Genomic DNA, 12,940 nt, shown 5'->3' with positions numbered 1-12,940 from the left:
AGAAAACCCATATGAGCTGATTCTACTTACCACTGTCAGCGCCAACGTAGCTTTCAAACAAGCTTGCCAGGAGCTTGTTGGATGATTTTTGGAAAATACCTACTACAGTTTCATTAAGCGGGTCTTTATTCTTCTCAAGCCACCCAATGATGTTATAGGGAACCTACAGCAAAGCATTGAAGAGAAACCAGAGGTTGCAAATGTTCCCCTTCAGAGCAGCCAGTAGTTCTTTACGGTTTGACTTGAAGCCAGTGACCTTTTGAAAAGTGCTGTGCTCAGAGCAGTACAAGCCACCCGGTTTTTCATCACTTCCCCTCCTGTTCTCCGCTTCCTAATTCCCAAATCTCTCTTCCTAATAATTACCGTAGGAATCCTACACACCCCTTCCAAACTATCTGGTCTGTACAACTTCTCATGGATTCCATGAGGTTGGCTTCAGAGATACCACACGTCATCAGTGTCCCAGGAGCCCTACTAAGTGCTGAAGTATAAAACACACAGTAATAATTTCACTTCACAACAGCATGCTACACTGGAATAATTAAGGTTTTCTGACAGAAACTTAATGAATAAAAATTTAACTCCAGGACTTTGCCACAGCTCTGTTTAGTGGGAAAATATGTTCCATTATTAGTACCAGAAGGGGAGAGAAATCCTAATTTTCTTTGCTGAATACATTAACAACTACAGATAGAGACCACAATGGGCATTATTTCTCTTAATAAATACAAAATTATCTTAATGTTCAATTATAATTTGAAATTAACAGCATCAGGGAAGCTCCAGCTCTGCTGAGGCTTCATTTCAACTCTAGTTTGATAAAAAATTTCCTGTGTCCCTCTCAAATTCTTTCTGTCCATCTGGTCTGAAAACAGAGCCTTGAAGCTGGGCAAGTTTTGGCTCAGGTATCTCAGTACTGGATTGTATTCCCATTCACCGCACCATCAGCAGACCTGTTAACTAAACCTTCATAGCAGAATTAACCATATTTCCTTTTGCTACTTTGACATGCTGGTCCCAATCTGAGTAAAAAGTGACATCAAATCTCTTTTTTTTTTTTTTTTTTTTTTTTAAACCCTTCCTGAAGTTAGAGAGAAATTACTCAGTTGGCTTGTACAGGGAACCAAGATGGAAAGTTAGGTGCTGCTGCTGTTTAACCACTAGTCTTAATCTGATTATAGGAAAAGTGATAAAGGCAAGGCAAGACATATTTTCAGCAAAAGCACTATTAGCCTTCCTCAGTTTGTTTTGTTTTATTTGCGTATGCGAGGGCCAGATGTCCTGGAGTCTGGTGGCATCTTACTATCGTTCAGTGCTCGTGCAGAGAGAGTAGATGTCTGCTTTTAATCCTCACTTTTCCTTTCTTCCCCTTTTCATCCTCCCCACCCTCCCTTGTTGTGCACTATGGGCCAAACCCCACCTGGAAGACCTCTAATACGAAGTCTACCATCAGCAGAGGAACTTACTGCACCGGCGTAATGAAGAAGTTCAAAGTGAGCTTCATATTTCCTTTTCTTATCAGGCCTGGGCTTCTGTAAGTTAGGTGACTTGCCAAGATGATTGTCATAGAGTTTGGCTTTGAATGTCATATCTGTAGCTTTCGGGAACATACATTCCTCTTCAAGGATAGACAGGATTCCCAGTGGCTGTGGATTTAAGAACAGCTTTGTTTGAGAATTCTTAAGCTGCCTACTTTCAGTAGCTGTGCAGTCTTTAAGTTTGATCTGATGGAATTTTAAGCCTGCATAATTTCTTCTCATCCTGAGGGAGGAAGCCTTTGACTATTCTGTTAAAATAGTAGCCATACCTTTGACTATTCAGTATGTCATTTCTGCCTTAGAAGGCTTTATGACAACTTCCAGAAGGGGGTTGATTTACATTTGAAGGCAGCTGGACCAACTATCATTTTATTATTTGTGTCTCACAAAAAGATGAACTAACTTCTTGACTCTGGACAGACTGAGGGACTAGGATCATGCACAGATATCCTACCACTGGAGAGGAAAGTGATCAAGTAGAAGAGCACTTAATAATAAGCCTTTCTACTCCAACTGTTCCAAATGTCTTGCTAATCCAAGACTCAAAATTTAATTTTTCCTCACAGATCAGCAGGGTTAGAAGCCATGTCATAAGAGATGGCAGAAAGAGAGATACAGCAAGGGACAGCTGTCCCCACCAGGACCACATTATATTCGCAAAGAAAAGGAAAGGCATATCCCATGCTTGGGAAGCAGTGAGAGGAAAGCAACAGTTCTGGGCTAGGAAGAACATGAAGGACTTCTTTGCACATCAACATGTAACGTAAGAAACAGGAGCCTCATGGGGAGAGGCACAGGGCATATGACTGAAACATAGCATTTGCCCTGAAAAGCTGACAAGTAAGTTTGATGTTAGGCATATGTGGAACAAGTAAACGGAAGAACAGTAGGGACAGAGAAAGACAAAAGTAAAATCCAAGAAGACTATACAGCCATACAAATTAACAGTTACAGCTTGTGGTTACTGTTGGCTCTGTAAGGCAAACTTACAGAGGTGAAGCCAAGTAGCCACAAATGCCACAAATATTGATTTTCCTTTGATTCTGTACTGCATGTAGAAAGGCAAGAATCTTGTCTTGCTGTTTATCGTACTCTGTTTACTGGGGCTTGATGACATCTTCAAGGGAGCATCATGAATAAAATCAATTCAGTAAATACACCTTAACACTGCTGTACATACCTTCTCAATCAGATCGATGCAGGCCTGCAGGTCCATGCCAAAATCAATGAATACCCACTCAATGCCTTCCTTTTTATACTCTTCTTGCTCCAGGACAAACATGTGATGATTGAAAAACTGTTGCAGTTTCTCGTTAGTGTAATTGATGCAAAGTTGCTCAAAGCTGTTAAACTGCAGGAGGAGATAAGAAAAAAAAGCATTTTCTCCACAGTTAGCTACGGTAAGGGCTTGGTGGAACAGTAAGAAGGAAATGGTTTACATCTGAAACCTTCTAAACAGTAACCGGTTGAAAAACCACTGAATATAACACTGAAGATGAAGAAGGGAGGAGTTCAGTGGCAGGCTGCTGGCTGCCTCCTTTGCTGTCCTCCAGGGTGTGAAGATGCCCAGATTTGTTCAGGTCTCTCAGGATGCGCGTGCCTTTCCTTCAGCAGCATGCCACAGAAAGCAGAGCCAATGTGCTCTTTGCCCTGTGGCATACGAAGAGCAACATGTAGTAGGAACAGCATTAAGTACTTATCTTCAGGAATGGATTCTGAGAAACAGAAGTTGTGATGTGCTTTTCTCACATGCACTTGTTTACAATGATAGTAGAATCACAGAACAACCCAGTTTGGAAGGGAGTTCAAAAGATCATCTGGTCCAACCTTACGTAGGAGAGGGATGAGATTGTCTAGCACCCTGTCCAATTGCATCTTGAAAACTTCCAGTGATAGGGACTCTAATAAATCCCTGGGGAGGTTGTTCCAGTGAATCATTGTTCTCACTGTAAAAAAATTCTTTCTTATATTGAGATGAAGAGGTATCTCTTATATTGAGATACAAAGATGAAGAAATATCATACCCTATAAAATATGCTTTCTCCCAAAGAGTGGGAACAATACATTCTCCTAAAGCACAGTCCAAAGCATGTGAGATGTTGTCTCCACTAAAAGGGTGCCACTCTCTTCCTCCACAGGAGCTATCAACATGTCCAGCTGTGCTAAATGCCAGGTGTTGTCTACATCTATTCACCAAAAAAACTTGTAAAATCATATAAACTATCTGCTTTATGGCTTTCTCAGCACTTTGCCTTCTGTTCATCTCAAAAAATAAATACCCACCCAAGAGCTATGTCTTGGTGTCTATTATGTCCTACCAATTTCTCACACATTAATACTCACATCAAAGATTTCAAACCCAGCAATATCCAGGACTCCAATGAAGAACTGTCTTGGCAGCTTAGTGTCCAAGGTCTTGTTGATACGGACCACCAGCCATTTGAACATTCGGTCGTATACCGCCTTAGATAAGGCTCCAACAGCATACAAAACCTAAAATACATGTTTTAAAATACCACTGTGTGAAACAGAATTCACTGTGGAGCAAGAATTTCAGTGCAGTAGCCTATTTCAAGCTCTACCTATAGTTTAAATTAAATTTCACAATGTTTCTTATAATCACCAAGGCATACTTAATACAACACACACCTTCTCCCATTATCTATGCTAACTTTTCTTCAAACTGTTGTTATGTATATGTATGTATACTAATACGTACATAAAGTACTAGTACAGTACCTCTTGGGAAACAGCTGGAGAGCAAGTTGCAAATATTTTAATGCCTTACATTGCCATGGTAGTTAGGTACCAGAAGGCTCACAAGCCAGACACCAGCCATGATCTCCAGAGCTACTGCCAGAATAGGGAGGGTCTGTGCTCAAGTTGTTCATTGTCCTTTGCTTCTAATTTTTGAGGCATGATATGGCATAAGCAGACAATAGGAAAAATCTGTCAAAAGTCTCATCTTTAGCTGATATATGACTACACCGACAGGGCAGACCTCTCTCCAGCAGTTTTCTAGTTTCTGAGCCTGTACCACATCCTGTCTTCAAACAACAATTTTCATTGTAACTAAAATGCTGCAGCATCTTCTACAGTACTGCTATGACTGCAGCAGTTCTAAGCCATGGACTTTTGTTTCCTAAATTAAGAGGTACCTTTAAGTGGATATTGCCTTTAGCTGACTGAGGTCACGCAGAGCTTAAAATTACATGAATAATGAATGAGTGATGAGTGAATAAATAATCCATGGCTCAACTCTTTTAGGTAACTATTCTCATCCATAATTAGATATCAGTCCCCATGAGGTTTTACTGCACCTGTTTTCCTCAAGTGGCTGCTACCAACACATCAGAAAAACAATCCTATCAAAGGCAGTACTGGCCACTATTCCTTTGTCAGCGTCTTTACCAATTTCCCTCACTTTCATTGTCTATTCCCCCAATTTTGGGGATATGAAATGTGAATGGGTACCAGAGGTACATGTTAATATTTCTAGCAGCTGGCCTGGCTGTCTCTCTTAGACGTTACAGATGAATCCTCAAGGCTAGGGACAGGTATCCAAATACCCTGAAAGCTTCTCCTTACCTGTTCAACACTTTGACCTTTGGTCACATACTCGTTGCCAACTTTCACTCTAGGGTGCAATAAACCCTTAACCAAATCAGAGGAGTTGATTCCCATTAGGTAGGCAGCTTTGTCAGCACCTGATTGAGAGAAGCAAGGTTTCAACTGGCTTTGAACTTCTACATGGAAACATGCCTAGTCAAGAAAAAATTAAGTACATCCACTTCCAAAGAGAAACTGCATGAAGACCTTGCTCTTTTAATGATTTGTGTTAGGTATGCCTGTACTCTCCCTTGTGGTAGAGAAGGTCATCTAGCTACCTAAGACCCCAAATACTGCAAGAATAACACTTGAGAAACTCTTCAGATATAGGGAGAAGAATGTATCTCTACATTGGTTATAGACAGTTTCAGATGCAAGAGGAAGTAAATAAGAAAGACCTGAAGCCATGGAAGAGAAAGATAAGGCAATGACTTTTTACAGCCATTTTGTTCAAATGGTCACAAAAACGGAATCTGATTTGGTTATTGTGTCTATTCACCCTCTACTAAGTAAGGTTACCCACCACTAAACAAGCCACTGCTAGAAATAAAACAGCGCTCCTGGCTGAGCAGGAGCGACATTGTGCAAGATCACAGCAAACAGGCTGCTTCTTTCTCATCACAGTGCGTGATACATGCCAGACTTTTCAAGGTAAGGAGCAATTTTAGGTCTTATTCTTACTTTCAGTGCCATCAGCCTCTGCCTGCTCTTCTCTGGGTCTTTGTTTGAATTTCATGTTCCCAAAATGCATGATGGCACCTGTGAGCTTGTAGGCACCAGATTTCTCATCTGGCACAAATCCTAGGATGTCCATGGCTTGCTGTGAAAATGAAAAACAGATATTTTGTTACTTCCCTATTCAAAAGCAATGGCATTTTTTGCAGACCTGCAATCTACCTTTGCATGGCAGATATTACTAACCTGCCAAGGTTTGTTATCTCACAAAGCAGCACCCTGAAGACCCAGCAGTGGCTGGGGAGCAGTAGGAGAGCTCCCTTTATCTAGCATTTTATATATCAAAATTGTAAGAACATTGCACCCATGGGCATTACATGCAGCAAGGCCACATTCAAAAGTATATCAAAATTCAGTAGTTTATCAGGCCTTGTGCTTCATAGTATGAATGTAATTAAGACTCATTTCTGCTTTTGCTTTAGTCCAATAGTTTCAGTGACAGAACTTAGGCTCCTGCCAGCACTTTTCCTCCCCACATGCACCTAATCTATGAAGCACAAAGTCATATCAATACAGGCTTACATCCGTTGCCATCAATTCTTCTCCATCATCCAAGTTGTCCACTGTAACTACGCCTTGTGAGCAAAAGTGGTAGTCATATGGGTTGGTAGATACCAGTAGCATATCTGTAAAAAGAACTCCTAAGTTCAAAACTGCCATCCATTTAGGATATCCCCCCAAAAATGGAGATCAAAAAGATCAACTCTGACATAAATTTGTCTCTTCACAACTGTGTATAAAGTTGGTTTTTGGTTTTGTTTTGTTTTTTTGTTTTGTTTTGTTTTTTTGGGTTTTTTTTGTTTGTTTGTTTGTTTTTTTTATTTTTATTTTACACAACTGCAGGCATCGACCAGCTCTCTCATTATACTATTCCAGTCTGAAACCCAAGATTTAGAGAAAGCGGGAATAAAAAGAATAGGGGAATACTGCATACAAATTTGCTAAGCATGTTTTGCAGTATACTGAGTTTGTTTCCCATATAGCCATACTTTCTGCCTTGCATGCCTGTAGGGGTAAAAAGTCCCATCTAAGTACAGAGGTCAAAAAGATTTTAATATGATCCAAGAGAGAGACAATGGGCACGTCTCCCCTCTTTTATATCAGACTACAAAATAGTGACTTCCAGGATTTTTTGCAGAAGACACTTGGCTCTTGGTGAACAAAAGTCTGAATATGGTGCTCTCTTTCTCTCTACTTTCCTTTCCCTTCACAGCAAAACACCAAAATGTAGAGCTGTTTTCTATAAAGCTACCTGGCTGTAAAGCTACAGGGAGAGTCCTGCTTCCCTAAATCAACAGAAAGTTTCATCCTTATTCAGCAGACCAAGGTTTCGTCTAGATTTCAATCTTTTATATACATACACACCTACCTACATGACTAAATACGTATGTATGTAAATATATATATGTCTATCAATATATCTGTATATAAAATCATATTCTCTATAAGACTTATTTTGCTATGTAGTCACTATGTTAGGTATTCAATTATCTACATCTATATTTTGATATATTTATACTTATCAATATTTAGATATGCATGTGTTTGTTTATAAACACATGCATTTCTTGTCTACAAAACAGAATTCCCCATTGGTTTCAGCTTCTTCAAGAGCCTGCAGACATGCTCCTGCTGGCCAGAAAGGTGTGTGCTGTTACAGAGTGTACAGACAGACAGGTTATGAGAAAGAGCATGTTTTCCCAGCACAGGGATTCACACTGGAATCTCAGTGCAATGCTTCCTTGAAATCTTTCCCGTAATCATCATTAATTAGGCCATGTAAAAGCTAAGAGGGTTAGGGACTTGACCACGCACTGTCAGGATAATAAGACTTCAAAACAGATTATGATTGCTATGGCTTAGTAGAAGTTTAGTGAAGCAATAAAGTGACTCTTTAATGTATTTTATAAAGTGTGTTCATTCAGAACAAAAATTAAAGTCAGCAAACCACATCACTTAAATAACTAGTGAAGGTTTTATTCAAAGCATTAGGAGATGGGAGCAGAAAGACCTCATCTGCTCTCTGCTTTTCTCCAGCAGCTCTCTGGACTGCATTCAGTCAGGGGAAGCTTGAAAAGGGCAATCGCCCCATAATCTGCAGCAGGCAGATTTGCATATTCTCTCTTGCTACACAACATGCTAGGATGCTGGTTTGGGCACTTGGGGCAGAAAGCAGAAACTAGCTTTTCTTCATGGACCGATAAGCAAATCTCCTCACACAGGAAAATCTGGATAATTAAAGTTTTCTCAGCACAAATCCTTTTGGAGGCATAGCATTTTCCAGATGTTTCCAGACCTTGGATTACACAAATTCAGTGTGACATTTTTTGCCTTTATAATGCTGTTTTAAAAGTCCTCTCTGAGTCTCATTCCCTTTAGACTAATCTGTAATATCACTTCACTTTATAGGGTACCCACATCAGTATATCACAGAAAAATGGTCTCTGTCGCTGCTATTGGAACAGCAGCTTTAAAAGAAGATATTTGACAGTGGAAGTTCAGTTTCATCAAGGGGAAGTGTAAGGGCCTTTCTGAACATGGGTTTGCCTCCTGATCCCTCCTCAGCCACTGTCTATTCAGCTGAAGGTTGGTTCATAAAAGCTGTGGATCCACATAATGCTTACCCAGTAACTCCGGTTTCTTTCCTGACAGGATTTGGTAGAAGATATGGTAGTCTCTTTCTCCCGGTTGCTGGAAAATCACTCGAGATTTCTCCAATAAATCTAGTTGCACAAAGGAACACCCAGTGAGAAAGGACTCTCCAAGCTTTCAGATGAGCAATTGTATTTTTTAAAAGGAGAGAGTTTGCTGCTTACAAATCTCAATATCAGCAGATGACAGCTTGCCTGTGGTTCCAAAATGGATTCGGATAAATTTACCCTAATTCACACAGAAGAATATTCTAATTAGTGCATATAGTATACACAGAGAGAAAGAAAGGATGCTGCTTGCAGGCAATCATTTGGCCCAAAGAATTTGTTTATGCTAACTCCTTGGCTTTGCACAGGCAGAATTTCAATAAGAAATATCAAACAATGGTATTACACTTCTCCAAGCCTGAACTTGTACATACAGCTATGTAATCAGCCTGTGGGGAAAGGATAACAGTGTACTTATCTGCCAGGCTAAGATACGGGAATGTATGTATCTTCCAGGTTCAAGATGCAGGTTTACTGTAATGCAGGACTCTGAGACACAAGCCTGGGCACAAGACACACAGACTCCTTTTTTGACTTCTCATTTCCAGTCCTAACTTAGATGCAACTACTTATGTTAGAAGGGTGCTGTGATGTTACACTGCTTTGCCCATTAAATTTTCATATTTGTCCCCCCAAATTTAAGAAAAATCAAGTAGGTTTCATTTAATTTATCATATTCAAACACGTCAACTTTTAAACTGATTTCCATTCCAGCTGACAAACTCCTTATACAATTGTGTAGCTTTCCACAGATGCTTACAACCTCTGACGCTCTCCACCCCTTCCAATTTAATTTTTAACTGGATTTGTTAGGGAAGCATGGACTACAAACTCAGGCTGTCATCCTCATGCCATTCCTTTTGGACCTCTGAGCCAATGTCAACCAGATGTGGCAGAGGCAGAGCTCCCAAGGGGATTGCTCTCCTGCAAGCCTAATGGAAATGAGGAGAGGCCCAAGGTCATGCCAGCACTGAGGGACAAGCAGGGACAGCTTACTCAGCCAAAAAGGCAGTATGGATCAAAGGAGGGAGTACTGTTCCACGTGTGGGTCTGCACAGGGGAAAGAGGTAGGAGGGAGTAGGAACTGTGGTGTTTTTCTGACACTTAGGGACAAAGTAGAGCTATTATAGGGATAGGGAATGACTTAGGCTGGTGGAAAATGTGGTAGGAAAACAAGGCTATGAAGCTGATGCAGTCCTGAGGAAGATCTGATGTTGCTGTTCAAAGGGCTTCATAAAGCTAGGCTTCACTTGTCTCCTGATCATGCACAGTTTAAACAATTATTCAGGGTGGATCTTTCTTTGTTTCTTTTTATCTTAAATCTTTTCAGTGTTTTTTCCTGATTAGATCCTACTTTGTTTCTTTCACTGTGTGAAAGTCCAACCATTTTAGTAGATAAAATGAGAAGCAATTTATGAAGAGATTACTACAGAGGCATTATTAACCGGACAGTGTTGAAGAGGACATCACTGTGTTTTGTTACAGACTTACAAAACGCGAGGAGTTGTCATTTCTCAGGGTTTTGGCATTTCCAAAAGCTTCTAGAGCCGGGTTTGCTTGAATGATTTGATCCTCCAAGGTTCCCTAGAAATGAAGGTTGAAATACTATTGAGAAACCTACAGGCCACAAACCCAGCTATCAGATGTGACTCAGCCATACGTTCACTTATAGAGAGAAGCCTCTGTAGCAAAGTGATTTAGCCCCAGCATAGGGGTGGCACAGTGTGAATGGCATAACAGCAAGATCGTTGGTCAATTATGACCTCAAACATTCTGCTGTTCTCTTCTGGTTTGCTTCATAGATTTTGTATGTCACACCATCTGCATATGAAAGAAATCGCCACATTTTCCCATGTACCGTGAGGCATATGGGGACATCCAAGTGAATGTGTGTGGGAGAGGGGCTATTGAAGACAGTGACAAGCTCTAAAAATTCATTAGATTTGAAAGCACTCAGAGCTTGTAATATTTGGGATTTTTGGAGATAAGAAAAGAATTAACTGTCACTTGCACTGTCACTAGCACAAACTTCAGTGTGTTGAAGCAAACTACTTTACATGACTGGGCTCCAGCAATCCTTCACCGGGGGATTCATGCAAAGTGAATGCTGAAGTTTGTGACATGGACTGACAGGGCCCGGTACCATTTTCATGTGGACAAGATAAAATAGCAAAGCTGGTGACTTACCCCAGTTTTGGTAGCTGGTTGCTATCAAAAGAGAAACAAAATGGAGAAAAAAAAAAAAGGAGAGAATTTGAGTACTAACAGGAAGGACATCACAAAAGATAAAGACTAGCAAGGTTAGACATCTAGTGGGCACCAACACACCAGCAGGACTTTTTGAAGCCTTCCTTCAAAAAGCACGTGCACCTGTTTCTTTGCATTCACCATACATCACAAAATAGCCAAGTGCCTTTCCTACATGGCTTGTTGTTTTAACCCCTGCTCCAAACATCTACCTGATTTTGCTCTGGAGATGTCCCACAATGAACCAAAAGGCAGTTAACTGGACAGAGAAAAGAGACTGGTGCCAGTTGGTAAGAATAAAAGGATGTAAATGCAAACAGACAAGTTTTAGACAATTAGATTGTGCCTCACTTGAACTCGTGGATTACTTGGGAAAAAAAAAAAAACCCACACCAACAAAAAAAGGGCTGATGATAATGAAAATAAAAAGCAGCCTGAGCTGATAAATTACATGGAATATCTTCCAGTTGCAATATCTGTTATTTGCACAATTGTTCCACGAGTCCACCAGGTTTCAGATACCATTATGAGCACCAGCTTCATTACACACAGAGAGCTGGCTCTGGACCACTCAATCATTTGTTAAGAGGGTCTTGCAGGCCTCAGGTGAATGTATGCTAGATTTTGATGATGTGGCTTATGTGTACTGAATCCAAGCCTGGATGAAATTTTGGCCTTATAGATACAGTTCATAAGAATCGGTTAATTCACCACAAAAGACCATTGAGCCAAGTGCAATGAAGGTCATAGTGAATAAAATCATAGTAACACAAGATAAAAAGCAAAATGAATACAGTATTCACTGTAACCTTAGAGAGCACTTACAAGCAGAACAGCACTTAAGCCAAAGAGAAATACAGAAAAGCTGAATGAAAAAAAAGTTTTGTTTGTGGATAAAAAAGCTTTTAACAAAACAGACATTTTGATGAGAAATGACAATCCTAGTCCTTTTTAAGATTATTTTCCATGTGAAAAAAAAAATAATTCTTAATCTTCACAGTCTCACCATCTTTTGACCAGCTTTAACATGATCAGAAACTTATTTAACACACACGAAAACTAAAACTCATATTAAAAACAGCCACAACAAGGAGCTGTTCAGAGCCAGGAGTGGTTTTGCTGCTCCATCTGGTGTGTGGCAAGTTCAGGTGAGCATTGCCTTTCGACCTTCAGAACAGCATGCTCTCAGTAATGCCATGTAGAAGTATCAGTATTTTTCCACCAGTTTCTTTTGTTAACCATGCCTGTTGAGGTCTAGCACATGGTCTAGTGTTTGGGATGCAGACCTGTGAGGTTAGTTGTACACAACAGAAAAACCTTGGGAGTCTGAAACGAAACAGCCACCGGCAGACTTACGTTCTTTTTCCCGGGTTCACCCAGGGCTGCCACTGTGGCAAAGTACTGGATGACGCGTTTGGTGTTGACAGTCTTGCCAGCACCGGATTCTCCGCTAAAGGAAGGAGGAAGATAACATAGGCATCACTCAAGCAGCTGTAACTCATCCTTTCACCCTCCTGTGCTGCCAGCTTCTCCCTGCACACAGGCTGTTCTTAGGATCACTGATTTCTGCTGCCTGTTGTTCGGCCATTTCAGTGGAAACCACATTAGATTGACTGAATGAAGAGGTGAATTCCTATGACAACAGCAATTAATTCTTCACGTGGCTGGGCTCTGAAATCTAGTACAAACCCATGCTACACTGAGCTTCCTTTAAGGGCATGGAGTTTTATTACAAACATCCAGGCTGAGGATCTGAGGTATACCTACACACAGGTAATGAGTTAGAAAACGTACAGAAAAGCTGCAGTAATTTGCTGGCGTTATCCAGGAGCAGATGTGGACTGTGTAGAGAGACACCCAACTCTCCATTTTTCATTCTTGCCAGTAAATTACGTGCCTCTTCTTTTCTGCTTTGGTCATCTCCTTCCCTTTAGATCTACACAACAATCTTAAACATAATTTGTAGCAAGAGCAACCACATTGAAAAGAAGTCAGTGTCCGAAGAAGGCAGCCACAGCAAGTCTAACCCTGGAAGAAGCTTCTTTAGCTGCTGAGTTGTTTTCATGCCTTTCATGGAATGAACACCAGGATGGGGATCAGAAATGGGCCAGC

At 40.6% G+C, this 12,940-nt stretch overlaps 1 protein-coding gene across 1 annotated transcript in view; it reads right to left on the bottom strand.

The window, feature by feature from the left end:
- Nucleotides 1-12,940, bottom strand: part of MYH15 (myosin heavy chain 15) — a 45,573-nt gene that overhangs the window by 27,298 nt on the left and 5,335 nt on the right. Inside the window, exons 6-17 of the mRNA XM_009972195.3 lie at nt 12,185-12,278; nt 10,769-10,789; nt 10,073-10,165; nt 8,699-8,762; nt 8,507-8,605; nt 6,405-6,508; nt 5,829-5,967; nt 5,127-5,245; nt 3,882-4,031; nt 2,719-2,889; nt 1,467-1,646; nt 31-163 (exon numbers count right to left, since the gene is read on the bottom strand). Coding sequence (XP_009970497.1) covers nt 31-163; nt 1,467-1,646; nt 2,719-2,889; nt 3,882-4,031; nt 5,127-5,245; nt 5,829-5,967; nt 6,405-6,508; nt 8,507-8,605; nt 8,699-8,762; nt 10,073-10,165; nt 10,769-10,789; nt 12,185-12,278 — 1,367 coding nt within the window. The remainder of the gene's footprint in view (nt 1-30; nt 164-1,466; nt 1,647-2,718; nt 2,890-3,881; nt 4,032-5,126; nt 5,246-5,828; nt 5,968-6,404; nt 6,509-8,506; nt 8,606-8,698; nt 8,763-10,072; nt 10,166-10,768; nt 10,790-12,184; nt 12,279-12,940) is intronic.

The sequence above is a fragment of the Tyto alba genome, unplaced genomic scaffold (genome assembly GCF_018691265.1).
Source record: "Tyto alba isolate M040663 unplaced genomic scaffold, T.alba_DEE_v4.0 Super-Scaffold_14, whole genome shotgun sequence".
NCBI lineage: Eukaryota > Metazoa > Chordata > Aves > Strigiformes > Tytonidae > Tyto > Tyto alba.
Note: the sequence above shows the minus strand (reverse complement) of the source record. Positions and strands in the feature narration are given on the sequence as shown.